Source organism: Vipera berus (assembly GCF_964194415.1).
Source record: "Vipera berus genome assembly, chromosome: 8".
Classification (NCBI taxonomy): Eukaryota; Metazoa; Chordata; class Lepidosauria; order Squamata; family Viperidae; genus Vipera; species Vipera berus.
The window spans coordinates 20,989,606-21,004,000 of record NC_138211.1 but is presented as its reverse complement, the minus strand read 5'-3'; the positions used below and the strand labels follow the sequence as shown (position 1 = coordinate 21,004,000).

At 42.3% G+C, this 14,395-nt stretch overlaps 1 protein-coding gene across 2 annotated transcripts in view; it reads right to left on the bottom strand.

Annotated features, from left to right (window-relative positions):
* Positions 1-14,395, bottom strand: part of KAT6A (lysine acetyltransferase 6A) — a 71,776-nt gene that overhangs the window by 20,190 nt on the left and 37,191 nt on the right. For both annotated transcript variants that reach the window (XM_081334038.1, XM_081334039.1), the window contains 5 exons: positions 13,537-13,853; positions 10,911-11,029; positions 6,606-6,721; positions 5,254-5,395; positions 4,504-4,665 (listed from right to left, as the gene is read on the bottom strand). In XM_081334038.1, coding sequence (XP_081190164.1) covers positions 4,504-4,665; positions 5,254-5,395; positions 6,606-6,721; positions 10,911-11,029; positions 13,537-13,853 — 856 coding nt within the window. The remainder of the gene's footprint in view (positions 1-4,503; positions 4,666-5,253; positions 5,396-6,605; positions 6,722-10,910; positions 11,030-13,536; positions 13,854-14,395) is intronic.

Genomic DNA, 14,395 nt, shown 5'->3' with positions numbered 1-14,395 from the left:
GAGAACGCCCTCCCCCTGGGGACCACCCATCGACATTCTCTGATCAGAGGCACCCTGAGGAGGCCCTCTCTGTGGGAGCGCACTGGACGGAGGGAAGTTGACGCCGGCCGCAGGTGTTGCCGTAGGTAATCCGGACCCATGCCATGTAGGGCTTTGTAGGTCATAACCAGCACCTTGAAGCTCACCCGGAGGGCAACCGGCAGCCAATGCAGCTTGTGGAGCAAAGGTGTAACATGGGAGTATCGGGAGACTCCCAACACAACTCGCGCGGCTGCATTCTGCACCAGTTGGAGCCTCCGAGTGGTCTTCAAGGGCAGCCCATGTAGAGAGCATTACAGTAGTCCAAACGAGAGGTCACGAGCGCATGAGTGACTGTACGCAAGGCATCCCGGTCCAGATAGGGCCGCAACTATATTATATATTATATATTAGTCAAGACAAATTAAACATATTTAGGCGTCATTATGTGAGAAATAAACTTTGATCTGGTTATAAACTATAACGCCCTAAGTTGATTGAGCCTGCTTATCTTCAGGGTTGCTTTTTCCGCAGGGGTAGGCAAACTTGGCTCTTTTGTGACTCGTGGACTTGTAACTCCCAGAATTCCTGAGCCAGCCATGCTCAGGGGAAAGGGAGAGGTTTCCAAGCTGAGCCATGCTGGCTGAGGAATTCTGGGAGTTGAAGTCCACGAGTCATAAAACAGCCAAGGTTGCCTACCCCTGGCCTAGGCTTAGGCCGCTTTATGACTCCTGGACTTCAACTCCCAGAATTCCTGAGCCAGCCATGCTGAGGAGAAAGGGAGAAGTTTCCAAGCTGAGCCATGCTGGCTGAGGAATTCTGGGAGTTGAAGTCCACCAGTCATAAAAGAGCCAAGGTTGCCTACCCCTGCCCTAGAGAATCTCTCTGTCCAGGTCAGAAGTTAAAAGCCTGCATCCTCGAGGACATGCTGCAGGGGGATTACAGAGGTAACCATTTTTGGGGATTCCCTTTCTTGGGCAATGGCTTATCCTTGGAATGAAGGCAGTTTCTCTCTCTCTCCCTTGGTATTTAAGAAATAGTGAAGACCTGGTTATCCCACAGAGATACTGAGGCGGACTATTGTCTCAACCCAAGTGATGAATGCTTTGGTATTTCACTTTGTATTTTTAATCTTATTTTGATGTGTGTGCTTAATGATTATCTGATTATGCACAATATTATCTATCACAGAGTTGTAGGTACTAACAGAATATTTGCAGCTTAGGGTTCAAATGAGGGGGTCCCTGCTGCTCTCCGAGCTTGGTGGTTTTCCTGCAGACGTTTCATGACCAAACTAGGTAACATTGTCAGTGTACCGATGAAAAGCCTGCAAGAAACCCACCAAGCTCAGAGAGCAATTCACAGACCTGTCAATTCACTTAGATTCACTTGTCTGAAGTGGCACAGAATCTGTATAAACAAATAAACGTATTCTACAGCTTTTGATTATGGTTTATGTAGTCATAAGAGAAGGAAATCAAGTTGCACAATTCTAAAATTCAGAAGAGTATCAGGATCCCCTTTTAGGGTCTGGGTGGGGAAGAACAAGCTCAGGTTCAAATCCAACATGACTAGGTAGCTTTGGGCTCAGAAATCACTTCTGTCCATGGATTATTTTTTTATCATTAGTTCTGAAACAGGAATCGGTGAACACATATTGTGTGTTTCTCCAGACGGACCTAACACACAACTTGGAGACCTTTCGGACCAATGCTGTGGCTGGAAGACTATGTGGCAGCTGTGGCTAGGAGGGCTGGTGCACCCAATGCATTCTTTTTTAGACCAACCCACTCTTCCTATGGGCACTCATTCACTGCACCTCCCATTTGGACTACCACAATGCAATATACATGTGTTGTCTCCTGCAGTAACTACAGTTGATCCAGAGTGCAGCTATGTGAGCAGCGCATCCACATATCACCTCTATATGACAGGCTGCACCGATTACTAGTTGGTTTCTGGGTACATTTCAATCTTTCAGTTGTCTTCAAATTCAAATTCAGAATAGAGTTCGAAGGGACCTTGGCGATCTTCTAGTCCAGCCCCCTGCTCAAGCATGAGAACCTTATATCATTTCAGACAAGCGGCTCTCCAGTCTCTTCTTAAAAAATCCCCAGTAATGAAGCATCCACAACTTCTGCAGGCAAGCTGTTCCACTGGTTGATTGTTTTCACTGCTAGGAAGTTTCTCCTTAATTCCAGGTTGCTTCTCTCCTTGGTAAGTTTCCATCCACTGCTTCTTGTCCTGCCTTCAGGTGCTTTGGAAAATAGGTTGACCTCCTCCTTGTTGTGGCAGCCCCTCAAATATTGAAACACTGTTATCACGTCACCCCTAGTCCTTCTTTTCTCTAGACTAGCCATATCCCAATATCCAGTATTTATGGGAATGCTGACCTCCAATTATGCCAGTCTGTCCTATGAGGCATGGTGGGCATACTCCAGGCCCATCTATAAAATAATGCTGCCTTGTGGGACCCTGGAGGTATGTTTTCCCTGTTGTTGCTTCTCCCCTCTGGAGTGGCATTTCCCCTCAAAACCCATTTGGGGGGGGGGGAAAGCTTGACCCTAGATTAATAATAATAAGTAAGTTGGAAGGGACCTTGGAGGTCATCTAGTCCAACTCCCTGCTCAGGCAGGAAACCCTATACCATTTCAGGCAAATGGCTGTCCAGTCTCTTCTTAAAAACTTCCAGTGTTGGAGCATTCACCACTTCTGGAGGCAGGTTGTTCCACTGGTCAGTTGTTCTAACTGTCAGGAAGTTTCTCCTTAGTTCCAGGTTGCTTCTCTCCTTGACTAGTTTCCATCCGTTGCTTCTTGTCCTGCTTTCAGGTGCTTTGGAGAATAGCTTGACTCCCTCTTCTTTGTGGCAGCCCCTGAGATATTGGAACACTGCTATCATGTCACCCCTCACCCTTCTCTTCATTAAACTACAGTACCCAATTCCAGCTACCGTTCCCTATATGTTTTAGCCTCCAGTCCCCCAATCATCTTTGTTGACCCTGCTGATCTTCAGAAAAACACCGTTTCTGGAACAATTTGTGAACCATTTCAATGGTTGAATATTTCCGTATTTCCTGAAGTGCTACTATCGTACTTAACTTTCCCTAAGCCTTGCTTTCTTTAATGATGTTTTTAACCTGTTCAACATTGCCTTGAATCATGAAAATCTCCCTCACACAACACTCTTCCCTGTCTTTCCGAGTAGAAATTTAAAATCTGCAATGCCTCCCGAGGAAACAGAGAATTTAGGTCCTTTCTGGCAGAACCACAATCCAGCAAGCATACTTACTCCATTCTAGTAGGCAGACTAGCTAAATTTGACAGCATGATTACTTCCTCCTCCTCCTACCCCCCCCCCCAACATTTCTTCTCCAAGCAGAAGAGCTTCTGCATGGGGATGGAGGCTGGAGGAGTGGGGGAAAGAATGCAAAGGTGAGCCTTAAGCTAAAGCCTGCACCCCATCTACGTAGGAGGAACACGAAAGCCATGTTCGGTCTCCATTGCGTCTTTTCCAGAGTGCAAACAAAGGCTTTGCAATGAGATCAGCATCTGATTTGAGGAGCAGCGGGCTTGGTGGCACACTAACAGTGAATGTTTACTTCACCAACTAGCTGTACTCTTCACTACCCAAGGGATGAGGAAGTAATTTAAAACCTCCCTTTAGAACCGCTAAGCTGGAATTCACGCTCCTGGGAGGATACACTCTGCTCGACAGGATGAAGAGAAAGCCAGCCGCGTTAACTGCTTCAATTCCCTGGATTTGTCTAGACAGAGTCTTAAAAGGGGTATGGAGAAGTCCACCCACTGCTTCAGAAGTCCCCGATGTAGTTAAAATCCAGCAGACGTTGGGCAGGATTGCTGCAGAATCACTTTGAACTGGCTTTTGAATTCATACCGTTAAACTGAAAACACCAGCCCAATTATAGCCACTGGAATGCAGTCTAGACTAATTTCAAAGGTAATTTCCAGAGATACAGATTCAGCACAGGAGGCTTAATACGATGGCAAAAGAAAAAAGGGGGGGGAAGCAGAGATAGAGGAAAGAAAAATTAATTATCTCCTTGCGCAAATCGTATCTCGTGATCGCAGAGTTTCAGAAGTGGTGTGGGGGGGAAAGGAAAGCATGGGATCTGACGCTGAATGCAGCATTTACTATCCTTAATAACTAGCAAAAATACAAGGCATATAAAAACTTAAATATATAGATAATGCCTGTTAATATACATAGCTAGCGTAATTTCAGTGGATTTCCAAATTTCACGTTCCTTCCCATAGATTTTATAGCAGTTTTTACAGTGCAGAAGCTATTTCCTCCTGCTGAGTGGTCAGAAAAGAACCAACGCCCAGCGTTACAAAATAAAACTAGTCACCTTCAAATTGAGTTCATTCCTTGGTGAGTTAGAAGGACACACACACACACCCATGCAGGCTTCCTGCCATGATTCCTGCAAATCAAAACCCAGGTTTCTACTTCTGAACCCTCACCTTGGAGAAGTAGCCAACAAGGTGACAGCCTTTCACATCATTTTGCGTCAGCACATAAAAAAGAAATGGCTCCACATCGTAATAGAGAGTCTTATGGTCCAGGAAGAGTTTTGCCAATAGACATAAGTTCTGGCAGTAAATAGTACTGACGTTGCCATCCACCTTAAAAAGAAAAGTAGATTAATTCATTGCATCCATCAGAAAACCACAAGGAAATACTATACTCTGGCCAAACAATATTAGAGCAAGCAACAGGGATAGCATCCATTTTTGAAAGCATTCAGAGAAAGAGAGCAGTTGGAAAACATCGCTACTCTGACCTTTGGCCCCCAAAGCAACCCATATCCTTAAGCTTGGTAGCCACTTAGATTTGTTTATGTGGCCAAGAATTTATAACCTTATTTAAAGAGTCACTAAAACGGCTGTGCACTACACCTCAATCGTGAAACAGAACTCTTTTTGGAAATGGTATTTAAAAAGCCAATTTAAAAGGCAGAAATTTACAGCAGAGAAGTAGTAACATGTGAGCATTAAGCAATTCCTCGGCCACTGTATCTTCGCTAAAGCTGTTCGCTGCCCAGGACTCCGCAAATAACTTTCCCAGAGACTATTCAAACTATATTTCTGTATTCTGGAGCCACTTCCTACTCCTTGGTTCAGAACGTGTTGTGAAAAAAATGCATTGCGAACTACAACACCCATTTCACCTTTTATTGGGACAAACAGCAGTTAGGAGCTGTTGAAATTTACCTCGAAAACTGAAACATTATTCTTTCTGTAAATTTCATTGGCTGGGGGATGAAACCAACCACATTTCTTCATGTGCTGCTGGAGGATAGTTCTGCTTTTCATGTATTTGAGACAGAATTCACAAATGTACAGCTTGGGCAACCTGGAAAACATAAACTGGTTAATACCCACTCAGAGCTAAAGAAAAAGGCAACTTTCAAAGAACAAAACTGTCTGCTGCCGGGAACGACTTCCCATCGCCCGGTGCGCTCACACAGAGAGGGCCTCCTCAGGCTGCCGTCGGCCAGACAATGTCGGCTGGTGACCCCCAGGGAGAGGGCCTTCTCTGTGGGAGCACCAGCCCTGTGGAACCAACTTCCCCTTGAGCTCCGGATGGCCCCGGATCTCCGGTCCTTTCGCCGCGGCCTTAAAACATTCCTTTTCCATCAGGCTGACCTGGACTGACGACAGGGATTTTTAAAATGTTTTTAATTTTAGTATTGGGGCTGCTAGTTTAATTCTTTTTTAACTTTTGTATTACTGTATTTTTTATTGTTGTTAGCCGCCCTGAGTCCTTTGGGAGATAGGGCGGCATATAAGTCCAATAAATAAATAAATAAATAAATAAATAAATAAATAAATGAATGAATGAATGAATGAATGAATGAATGAATGAATGAATGAATGAATGAATGAATAAATTAAATTAAATTAAATTAAACAATATAATATCCCTGCAGTTCTCATCCTTACAACAAGTGACAAGACCAAGAAAGTGTTTTCCCTTAAGTAAAGATTCATTGGACAAAGAGCCACAAAAGCAGAGGGAGATCTACAGAAGCCTAAGCAAAAGGCTGCTTAAGTTGACTTCCGGCATAATATATCCATTAGGAAGAAGTAGAACCAGATAAAGTAGGGAATATGTTTTCTAAACTCAAAAGCGAGCAGTACAAAAGGGTTACAGGAAAGTAACCAGAGGCTCAATATTAGATATTGCAAAATCCTAGTAATTTAACTGTACACCAGCCTCCACACTCAAATATAAATACACCCTCTCATATAAAAGCCGCTACTAAAATTATTCAAAGCTCTTTTGTAAATGAATTTAGGAAACAAATTGTTGTAAAATAAGCAAACATATTCTTTACTTTGCCCTCCAACATTTTATCTGCATCTTTACTTATGATAAGCTTATTACACTGCTGATTACTATTTCCTTTCTCCATCTGACATGCCCCTCTGTTTTTATGGGAGACAAGAGCTTAAAATATGAGTGTATCAGGATAAATCTGTTATACTCGCTGTTTCATTTCCAGTAATGGCAAAAAGTTCCACCCGGCAACAGGCTGCACATCATAAAAGGTGCTTCGTACCTGGAATATTCTTGTGGATATGGAGAAGAATACCAGGTGTGGATTTCATATTTTCCAAACTCAATGACTGATGGGCAGCGGACTTGGGGATCATGTGCCCCTGTCACTCCTACTTTCTGTAAAAGAAAAAAAAACCACTCAACTTTACTCCAGGGGTCGGGGAATCTAATAAAAAAACACAACAGGTTTACGTGAACATCAATTTCCACCAATGCCAAAAAACGGAGAAAATAAAAAATTACGTAGGAGAAAGGCTACCTCAGTCATACTTAATATTTCTAGAAATCTTTTTATTGTAATGACCCAGATCATAAGGGAAACTACCGTAAATTCCCCTTATTATTCTAAGGAAATAAATGCCCTGGAATTGTATAATGGGATGTATGTATGTATGTATGTATGTATGTATGTATGTATGTATGTATGTATGTGTGTATACTAAATTTGTATGCCACCCACCTCGCAGTTTGAGGTGAATAAAGTGAAGAAGGAAAAGTATATACCAACAGCATCTATAATAAACAGCATAAATCTAAGAGGGAATTGACAGAGTGCAATTTAAGAGCTATCAGTTGAGTTCAGGCCTCTAAGGGCAATGTTAAAAATTCTTTATTTGCAAATATTTGGGGGGGGGGGGGAATCAGCATTATCAATACAACTTTAAAACAAGGACAAAAGAAAACAATCTCTACACGCACTATTTGGGACAGCAAAAATAAATTTGGGAGCTCCAAGGATCTTAGGGGCACTGCAAAGGAAGCACCTTCATTTGAAAAAGAAAATGGGGACGGGTTTGTTTCTGCAGGAACACTCGAGGTCATAAAAGTTTAAGTGCTGGGGTGGTGGTGGTCAAGTCTCTGCCTTTCAAGTGATCAACATAATTTCAGCCTTAATTGTTACTTATAGTTTTACTTCTCTGTAAAACAGAGAGCTCCTTTCTTTCTCTTCTCTACCTAACCCTTTTCTCTCAAGGAGCTGTTCTAGGAGATGGTAATACCTTGCAAATTGCCCTAACATGCAGAGGCAGAAAGGTGAAGGGAAAATGCTCTTGCCTTCTTTCCCTCTGCGCCTGCTCAATTTTTTTTTTCAGTAGAAGAAGCCTGTGCAAATGGTTCCTTGGTAGACATTAATTAGTTCAGCTTAGGCAGAGCTGAAACTCCACCGTAAAGCCATTTCTTGTTTATTTTTCCTTTATGTTCCCTTTTCTAGGGAATTACAGGAACATGTTGAAGCGTTTAGATAAAAGAATACGGGTTGGGCCTACATGATTTTTCCCATCCTCCTGCACTGAACCGAATCACAGTGTCACGCCAAATCATTGTTTAGCATTTTAATCAGGCAGGCAAACCTTGTGGGCTCGTGTACGCCCTCTACTTTTCTTACTTCAGTCCCATGAATTATTTTCTCTTTAGCTTAAGCCACAATTACTTTGTCCCCAAAGGTTTAAGACTGCCCTTCAACCAATGATTTAACCATCTTTTAAGTTTGCAAGATTCATTTAGAAGACCATTAAAAGTATTTTCAGGTTGAGAATAACAATGATCTAATTTTACTGCACTGGAGCTGATCTCCTTCCAAATGATAATTTTGATGGTGTAAAAATAGTTCTATAATCTTTAAAAATACCTATAAACAGCTTTTTTCCCCTTTTCTTTTTTAGTAGATCGAGAACAATGAGTTAGTTTGTTTACTCTTCTCTTGTCTCTCTAGTTTCCTATCCAAATTTGTAGTCCAAGATTAAATTAAAATTTCCAGGATTGGATGTGATGTGATGCTGGTTAAGGTCCTACAAATCCTCCATTATAAAGCAGGAGTGAAGAGATCACAACATTCAGTTAAAGACTAGGAAACACTGGTTTATTAAACTGAGATATTTTCAGAACCCAGCACGTGAAACTTTGGACTTCATGAACATTATGTAATTTAGGCGCGGATTATATTTTATGCAAGATGAGGGTGGATTTTAACAGCTAAACACAATTTCGGTATTTAAGATCTGCGTGTCTGATCACCATATACGGAGGATAAAACAAGAATTGGCTAGCTACTACCACCATGCCATGCTCACAAACCTGCTAGAGACCTCCGGCTGACAAGTGTCAAAAAGGATGCTACAGCAGGTAAACCTTTGATCTTAACCAACAAAGCAATCTGTATATTCCTATACCAACCTCAGGGCAAAGCCATTTTTCCACGAGAATTTATAGGTGTGCCTTACTTGCCCTCTCTTTCATTTCACATTTCAAAGTAGCAGTAAGTTTAACGCTGCCTCTGCAAAACCTGGCCTTGCCTTCACACCTATACCCAATATACTATAGAATACAACCTGCCAGACCTATTCACAACACTGCACAACAAAAGCTTTCTACCACTGTGCCGCACTGCACACAAGAGGAAATTCAGTTTCTCCAAATGTTAGCTCATCAGGCCTGAGGGATTGACTGCTTGATCTGAGGAGTTAAGAGCAAATCAAACTAGACAAGGGGTTTTCATTGCAATTTAAGAAAGTCTTTTTTATCGTGGGTTAGGGTTAGGGTTGGGAAAAAAAAGTATAATTCTACAAATTAAATTCATTGCTCAAGTGCAAATAAATAAACTGCTCCAACAAATAAACCAATTGGTGGGATTACATCCTGCAAGAATACGCCCTACTGAATCAATCGCCATTTCTTTCCTAATAGGAATGGAGAATATGTCGTTGTTTTTTAACAATGAGAATGACTATAAATCTATAAGCCACTAAGGAAACTGCAAATATTCTGTTTCTTTAATTTCTTTAACCGTACACAGATATGCTTCAAGTAGGAATGGCACTCACAATACCTGTGATAACAGCTCATGAGTTTGCGCCTTCCCAACAGCCGCAAAACTCTCTTCCAACTCAGCATCTGCAGTAAAGGTGAAGTCCCAGTTCCAATACAACTGTTTGCACATCACAACAGCCCAGATCCCCTTCACATGACCCAAGTTCCATCAAAAGCTGCCAAGATCCAAAGTGGCTACACACGCTGTTTTAGTTTATTCTTATCCGACAAATTCCCCAATAATCCAGCAAGCCATCCTTGCATTTTTTACTGAGTGAATTCCCTTTTGCTCAGGTGCGGCCCTCTGGTCTACCTAGAGACGGACTGCGTCAGCTACTCAGCTGCATTTAACCCAATCCTTGCCAAAACAAACCAATTAGCAAAGTTGTAACATGAAGCAACAGACCTAATGTTTCCTAAAGACTGTAAAACACAAATGCTCTCTGAGTATGAGTGCTCCACATTTCTATCTTGCTATACATGCTAAAACAATTTGTTTCAAAGGCTTGAAGACATCATGCATTAACAGAGATACATATTACATCTTGCATCTCTTTGGCTAGTAGAGTTGAGAGAAGTCCAAGTTTGACCAGTTCATTTGAGTTGCCATACTTTGAAAGTTTAAATGCCTTTTCACCTTTGGGTTAGTTCCAAATAAAGCCATAGTACCAGCAATAGCACCTAAGACTTATATACTGCTTCATAGTGCTTTACCACACTCTCCAAGAGGTTTACAAAGTCAGCATTTTGCCCCCAACAATCTGGGCCCTCATTTTTCTGACTGCAGAAGGATGGAAGGCTGAGTCAACCTTGAGCTGGCTAGGATCAAACTCACGGCAGTAAGCAGAGTTAGCCTGCAATACTGCATATTAATCACTGTGCCACTACAGCCTTTAGACCTTTTCCCCCATCTTCACCTGTAAATGCAGCCCCAGTTTTTCCCTCTCTCATTGTTTTCCAATGTGATCTATCCTGCCTTCACTAAAACAGGATAACGTCTGGCTGTCGGACAAGCGTTACAAAAACATGAAACATTTTAAGGGACTGCCAAACATTTTACTGAATTAAGCAAGCAAACTGTATGAGGATCTCAAGGGAGCTCCCACACAAGTAACTGTCGGTGACAAAAAGAGAAGCCACAGGGAAATGCCCAGCTAAAATGTACTTAACCCTACAATAGTAATTCTGTGTTAATTGTGCAACAATCAAAACTATTATTTTGCATTTGCATAGAAGGTTCACAAGCCAGATCTTCCTAAACCAGCATGTGGTTGCATCCTCGGGCCCATGCTTCTGAGCCATGCCATAGTGTCTCCTAAGTTTTCCCTGGAACTCTGCCTTCTTGCATCAAAATCACAATTAATCAATTGTGCATTGGTGGTCTGATACTCAGAACATCTTGTGTAAATGATCTTCAGTTTCCTTGACAGCAGTAAAGCCTTCTTTCTTGGTGAGCTTCTTTGACTGTTAACACGTCGGATGGAAGTTGATTGGACTTTACCTGCAATGCTTGCTCCTGAATGTCTCTGAACAACTCCATATCCTTCTCTGCCATGACATCTGGGCCTCCTAGAAGCCACTCTTCATTTTCTTGTTTTCCATCCCAGCCATCCTGATTGTCTGGAAACAGAACATTTAGAATTCCTTGAGGAATTATCAACCATTTAAAGTAATTTCTCATGAAGAAATGTCATGTGCCTTTCCTTGCCTTCTAACAAGACCTTAATTTTGGCAGAGAAGAACATTTTCTCACTTACTGAAATGAGAGTGCTTCTAATCCACCCAAATTCCTTCCTCAAAACGGTCCTGTACCATTTCTCTTGATTTATGACAAAGCCTCTATTTAATAGACAGGGGAATTTCAACCAGTTTCAGATGTCAAGAGATGCTCCTGTTCACCCTGGATGAGTTCAAATCACCAGGACCAGAGGGACTACACCCCAAGGTTCTGAAGGAACTATCATACATAATCTCAGAACCACTGAACCATATCTTTCAGAGATCCTGGACCACTAGGGAACTGCCAAAGGACTGGAAAAGAGCTGATGTAGTTCCCATCTTCAAAAAAAGGGAAAAATAATAGATCCAGGAAACTACAGACCTATCACTCTGACCTCGATACCTGGGAAGATTCCGGAAAAGATAATCAAGCAATGAATCAGCAAACACCTAGAGGCAAACCAAGTCATAGCCAAAAGCCAATATGGGTTTGTCAAAAACAGAGCATGCCAGACAAATCTTATTGCATTCTTTGACAACATTGCAAAATTAGTGGACCAGAGGAATGCTGTGAATATAATTTACTTGGACATCAGTTAGGCATTTGATAAAGGAGACCACAACCAATTACTTGATAAGATAGAAAAATGTGGGTTAGACAGCATCACCACCAGATGGATTCGTAACTGGCTGACCAACCACACTCAACATGTACTCCTCAATGGAACTGCATCTACATGGAGGCAAGTATGCAGTGGGGTACCCCAAGGCTCTGTTTTAGGCCCAGTACTCTTCAACATCTTCATCAATGAGTTGGATGTGGGGATAGATGGGGAACTCATGAAATCTGCAGATGACACCAAGCTGGCAGGAACAGCCAACACTCCAGAAGATAGGCTTAAGATACAGAAGGATCTTGATAGACTTGAACACTGGGTGCTATCTAACAAAATGAAATTCAATGGTGAAAAAAATAAGGTTCTACATTTAGTCAAGAAAAAACAAATGCACAGGAATAGCATAGGGCCACGGTGGCGAACCTATGGCACATGTGCCACAGGCGGCACCCAGAGCCCTCTCTATGGGCATGCATGCCATCAGCCCAGTCCTAGGCCTTCAGCTGGGTTTTATAAAACCTTTTTGCTTTAGGCCTCTGCTGCCGTGTACAAAAAAAAAGATTCAATCAATCAATTTCAACTTCTTGCGGGGGGGAAAAAAAGTTCTCACAAAGTTGGAATTGATTGAACTTTTTAGTCCCACCCAGTCTGCCTTTACCACTGCAGCCATGCGCACCCAATGGGCCACGCCCACCCTTGGCCACACCCACCCAAAGGGCCATGGCCACTCGGCACCCGATGATACATAAGTGGGTTTTGGGTTGCAGTTTGGGCACTCGGTGTCTAAAAGGTTTGCCATCACTGATATAGGGGGTACCTTGCTCAATAGTAGTAATTGTGAGAGGGATCTTGGAGTCCTAGTGGACAATCATTTAAATATGAGCCAGCAGTATACTGCAGCTGTCCCCAAAAGCCAACGCAGTTTTAGGCTGCATTAATAGAGGTATAAAATCAAGATCATGTGAATTGCTAATACCACTTTATAATGCCTTGGTAAGGCCAGACTTGGAAAACTGCATCCAGTTTTGGTCGCCACAATGTAAAAAAGATGTTGAGACTCTAGAAAGAGTGCAGAGAAGAGCAACCAAGATGATCAGGGGACCGGAGGCTAAAACATATAAAGAACGGTTGCTGGAATTGGGTATGTCTAGTGGGTGAGGATGCTGAGCTTGTCGATCAGAAGATCGGCAGTTTGGCGGGTCGAATCCCGAGTGCCGCGTAACGGAGTGAGCGCCTGTTACTCGTCCCAGCTTCTGCCAACCTAGCAGTTCGAAAGCACGTAAAAATGCAAGTAGAAAAATAGGGACCACTGCCTCAAAGAAGAGGGAGTCAAGCTCTTCTCCAAAGCACCTGAAGGCAGGACAAGAAGCAAAGGATGGAAACTGATCAAGGAGAGAAGCAACCTAGAACTAAGGAGAAATTTCCTGACAGTTAGAACAATTGCCTCCAGAAGTTGTGAATGCTCCAACACTGGAAATTTTTACACTGGACAACTATTTGCCTGAAATGGTATAGGGTTTCCTGCCTGAGCAGGGGGTTGGACTAGAAGACCTCCAAGGTCTTTTCCAACTCTGTGATTCTGTTATTCAGATGCTCTTTAGAGTATTATTGACGAAAACAATAAATTGCAGCAATAAATGAAGATAATTATTTGCTGTGGTCTTCCTATGATAATACAACAGATTATTTCTAATGGACAGCTTTTAAACATAGCCATCACAGTTTCTTTATAGCAGTTCACTCCGATAATCTCCGAGTTCCATAAAATACAGAGTCAACATCTGTTCCTACCTGTGGGCCAATCTGAAGTGCTTAATTTCCTATTGTCCTTTCTCCTGATCCTATACTGCTGAGAGTAGTCCACGACTTCTCCTCGAGCTTTACGCCCATCAGGGGACGGGGTGAAAAATTTGGTAAGGCCATCAATGAGCCCTTTGGTTTTCTTGTTGAATTTCAAGGTGATGCTCGCATCTCCGCAGAATTCCAGACCGTCGACTTGCTCCAAGTAACCCCCTTCCGATGAGCAGGTTGACTGACTGGATAGGGGGGTCTTACGCTTGCGACCTCGACCAGGTCCCGTCTGAACTTTGCTGAAGGGGGCTTTTGATCTGAACAGATAATTGGGAGACGAAAAGAAAGGGCATCACATATCGGAAAGAAGACCGCCAAATATTGAACAATCATGCAAACAGTCTTTGACGCACAGTGTATGCTTTCAAATTTTCTGTTTGGGCTGAGAATTATACTTTCATAATCCCTGCAAGTTTACTGGAATCAAATCCAACTATGTGTTGAATAATTTCAGCACAGAAATTACTTCCATATTACAGTGCAACATGGCACCTGGTGGCGATTTCTCATGGCTCTTTTGCGTAAACATAAAATACAACAACCACTGCAAATGTTGCACACTTCTTCTTCTTTCTTTTTTTGCAAAATATTAAAAATGTGTGTTTATGAGCAAGAAATGGAGAAGAGCATCGCCCCCTATAGTCAGCAATGACTAACAGATTTAAAATGTGCAGGGATTCCCTTTACCTTTTTCTGAGCAAGAATCTTAGGATCTATAAAAAGGCTTCTGAAGCATTTGTCTTAGTTGTGGACAAAAGTAAACATTCAAGGATAAAATATCCCAGTATTTCCTAGAAAG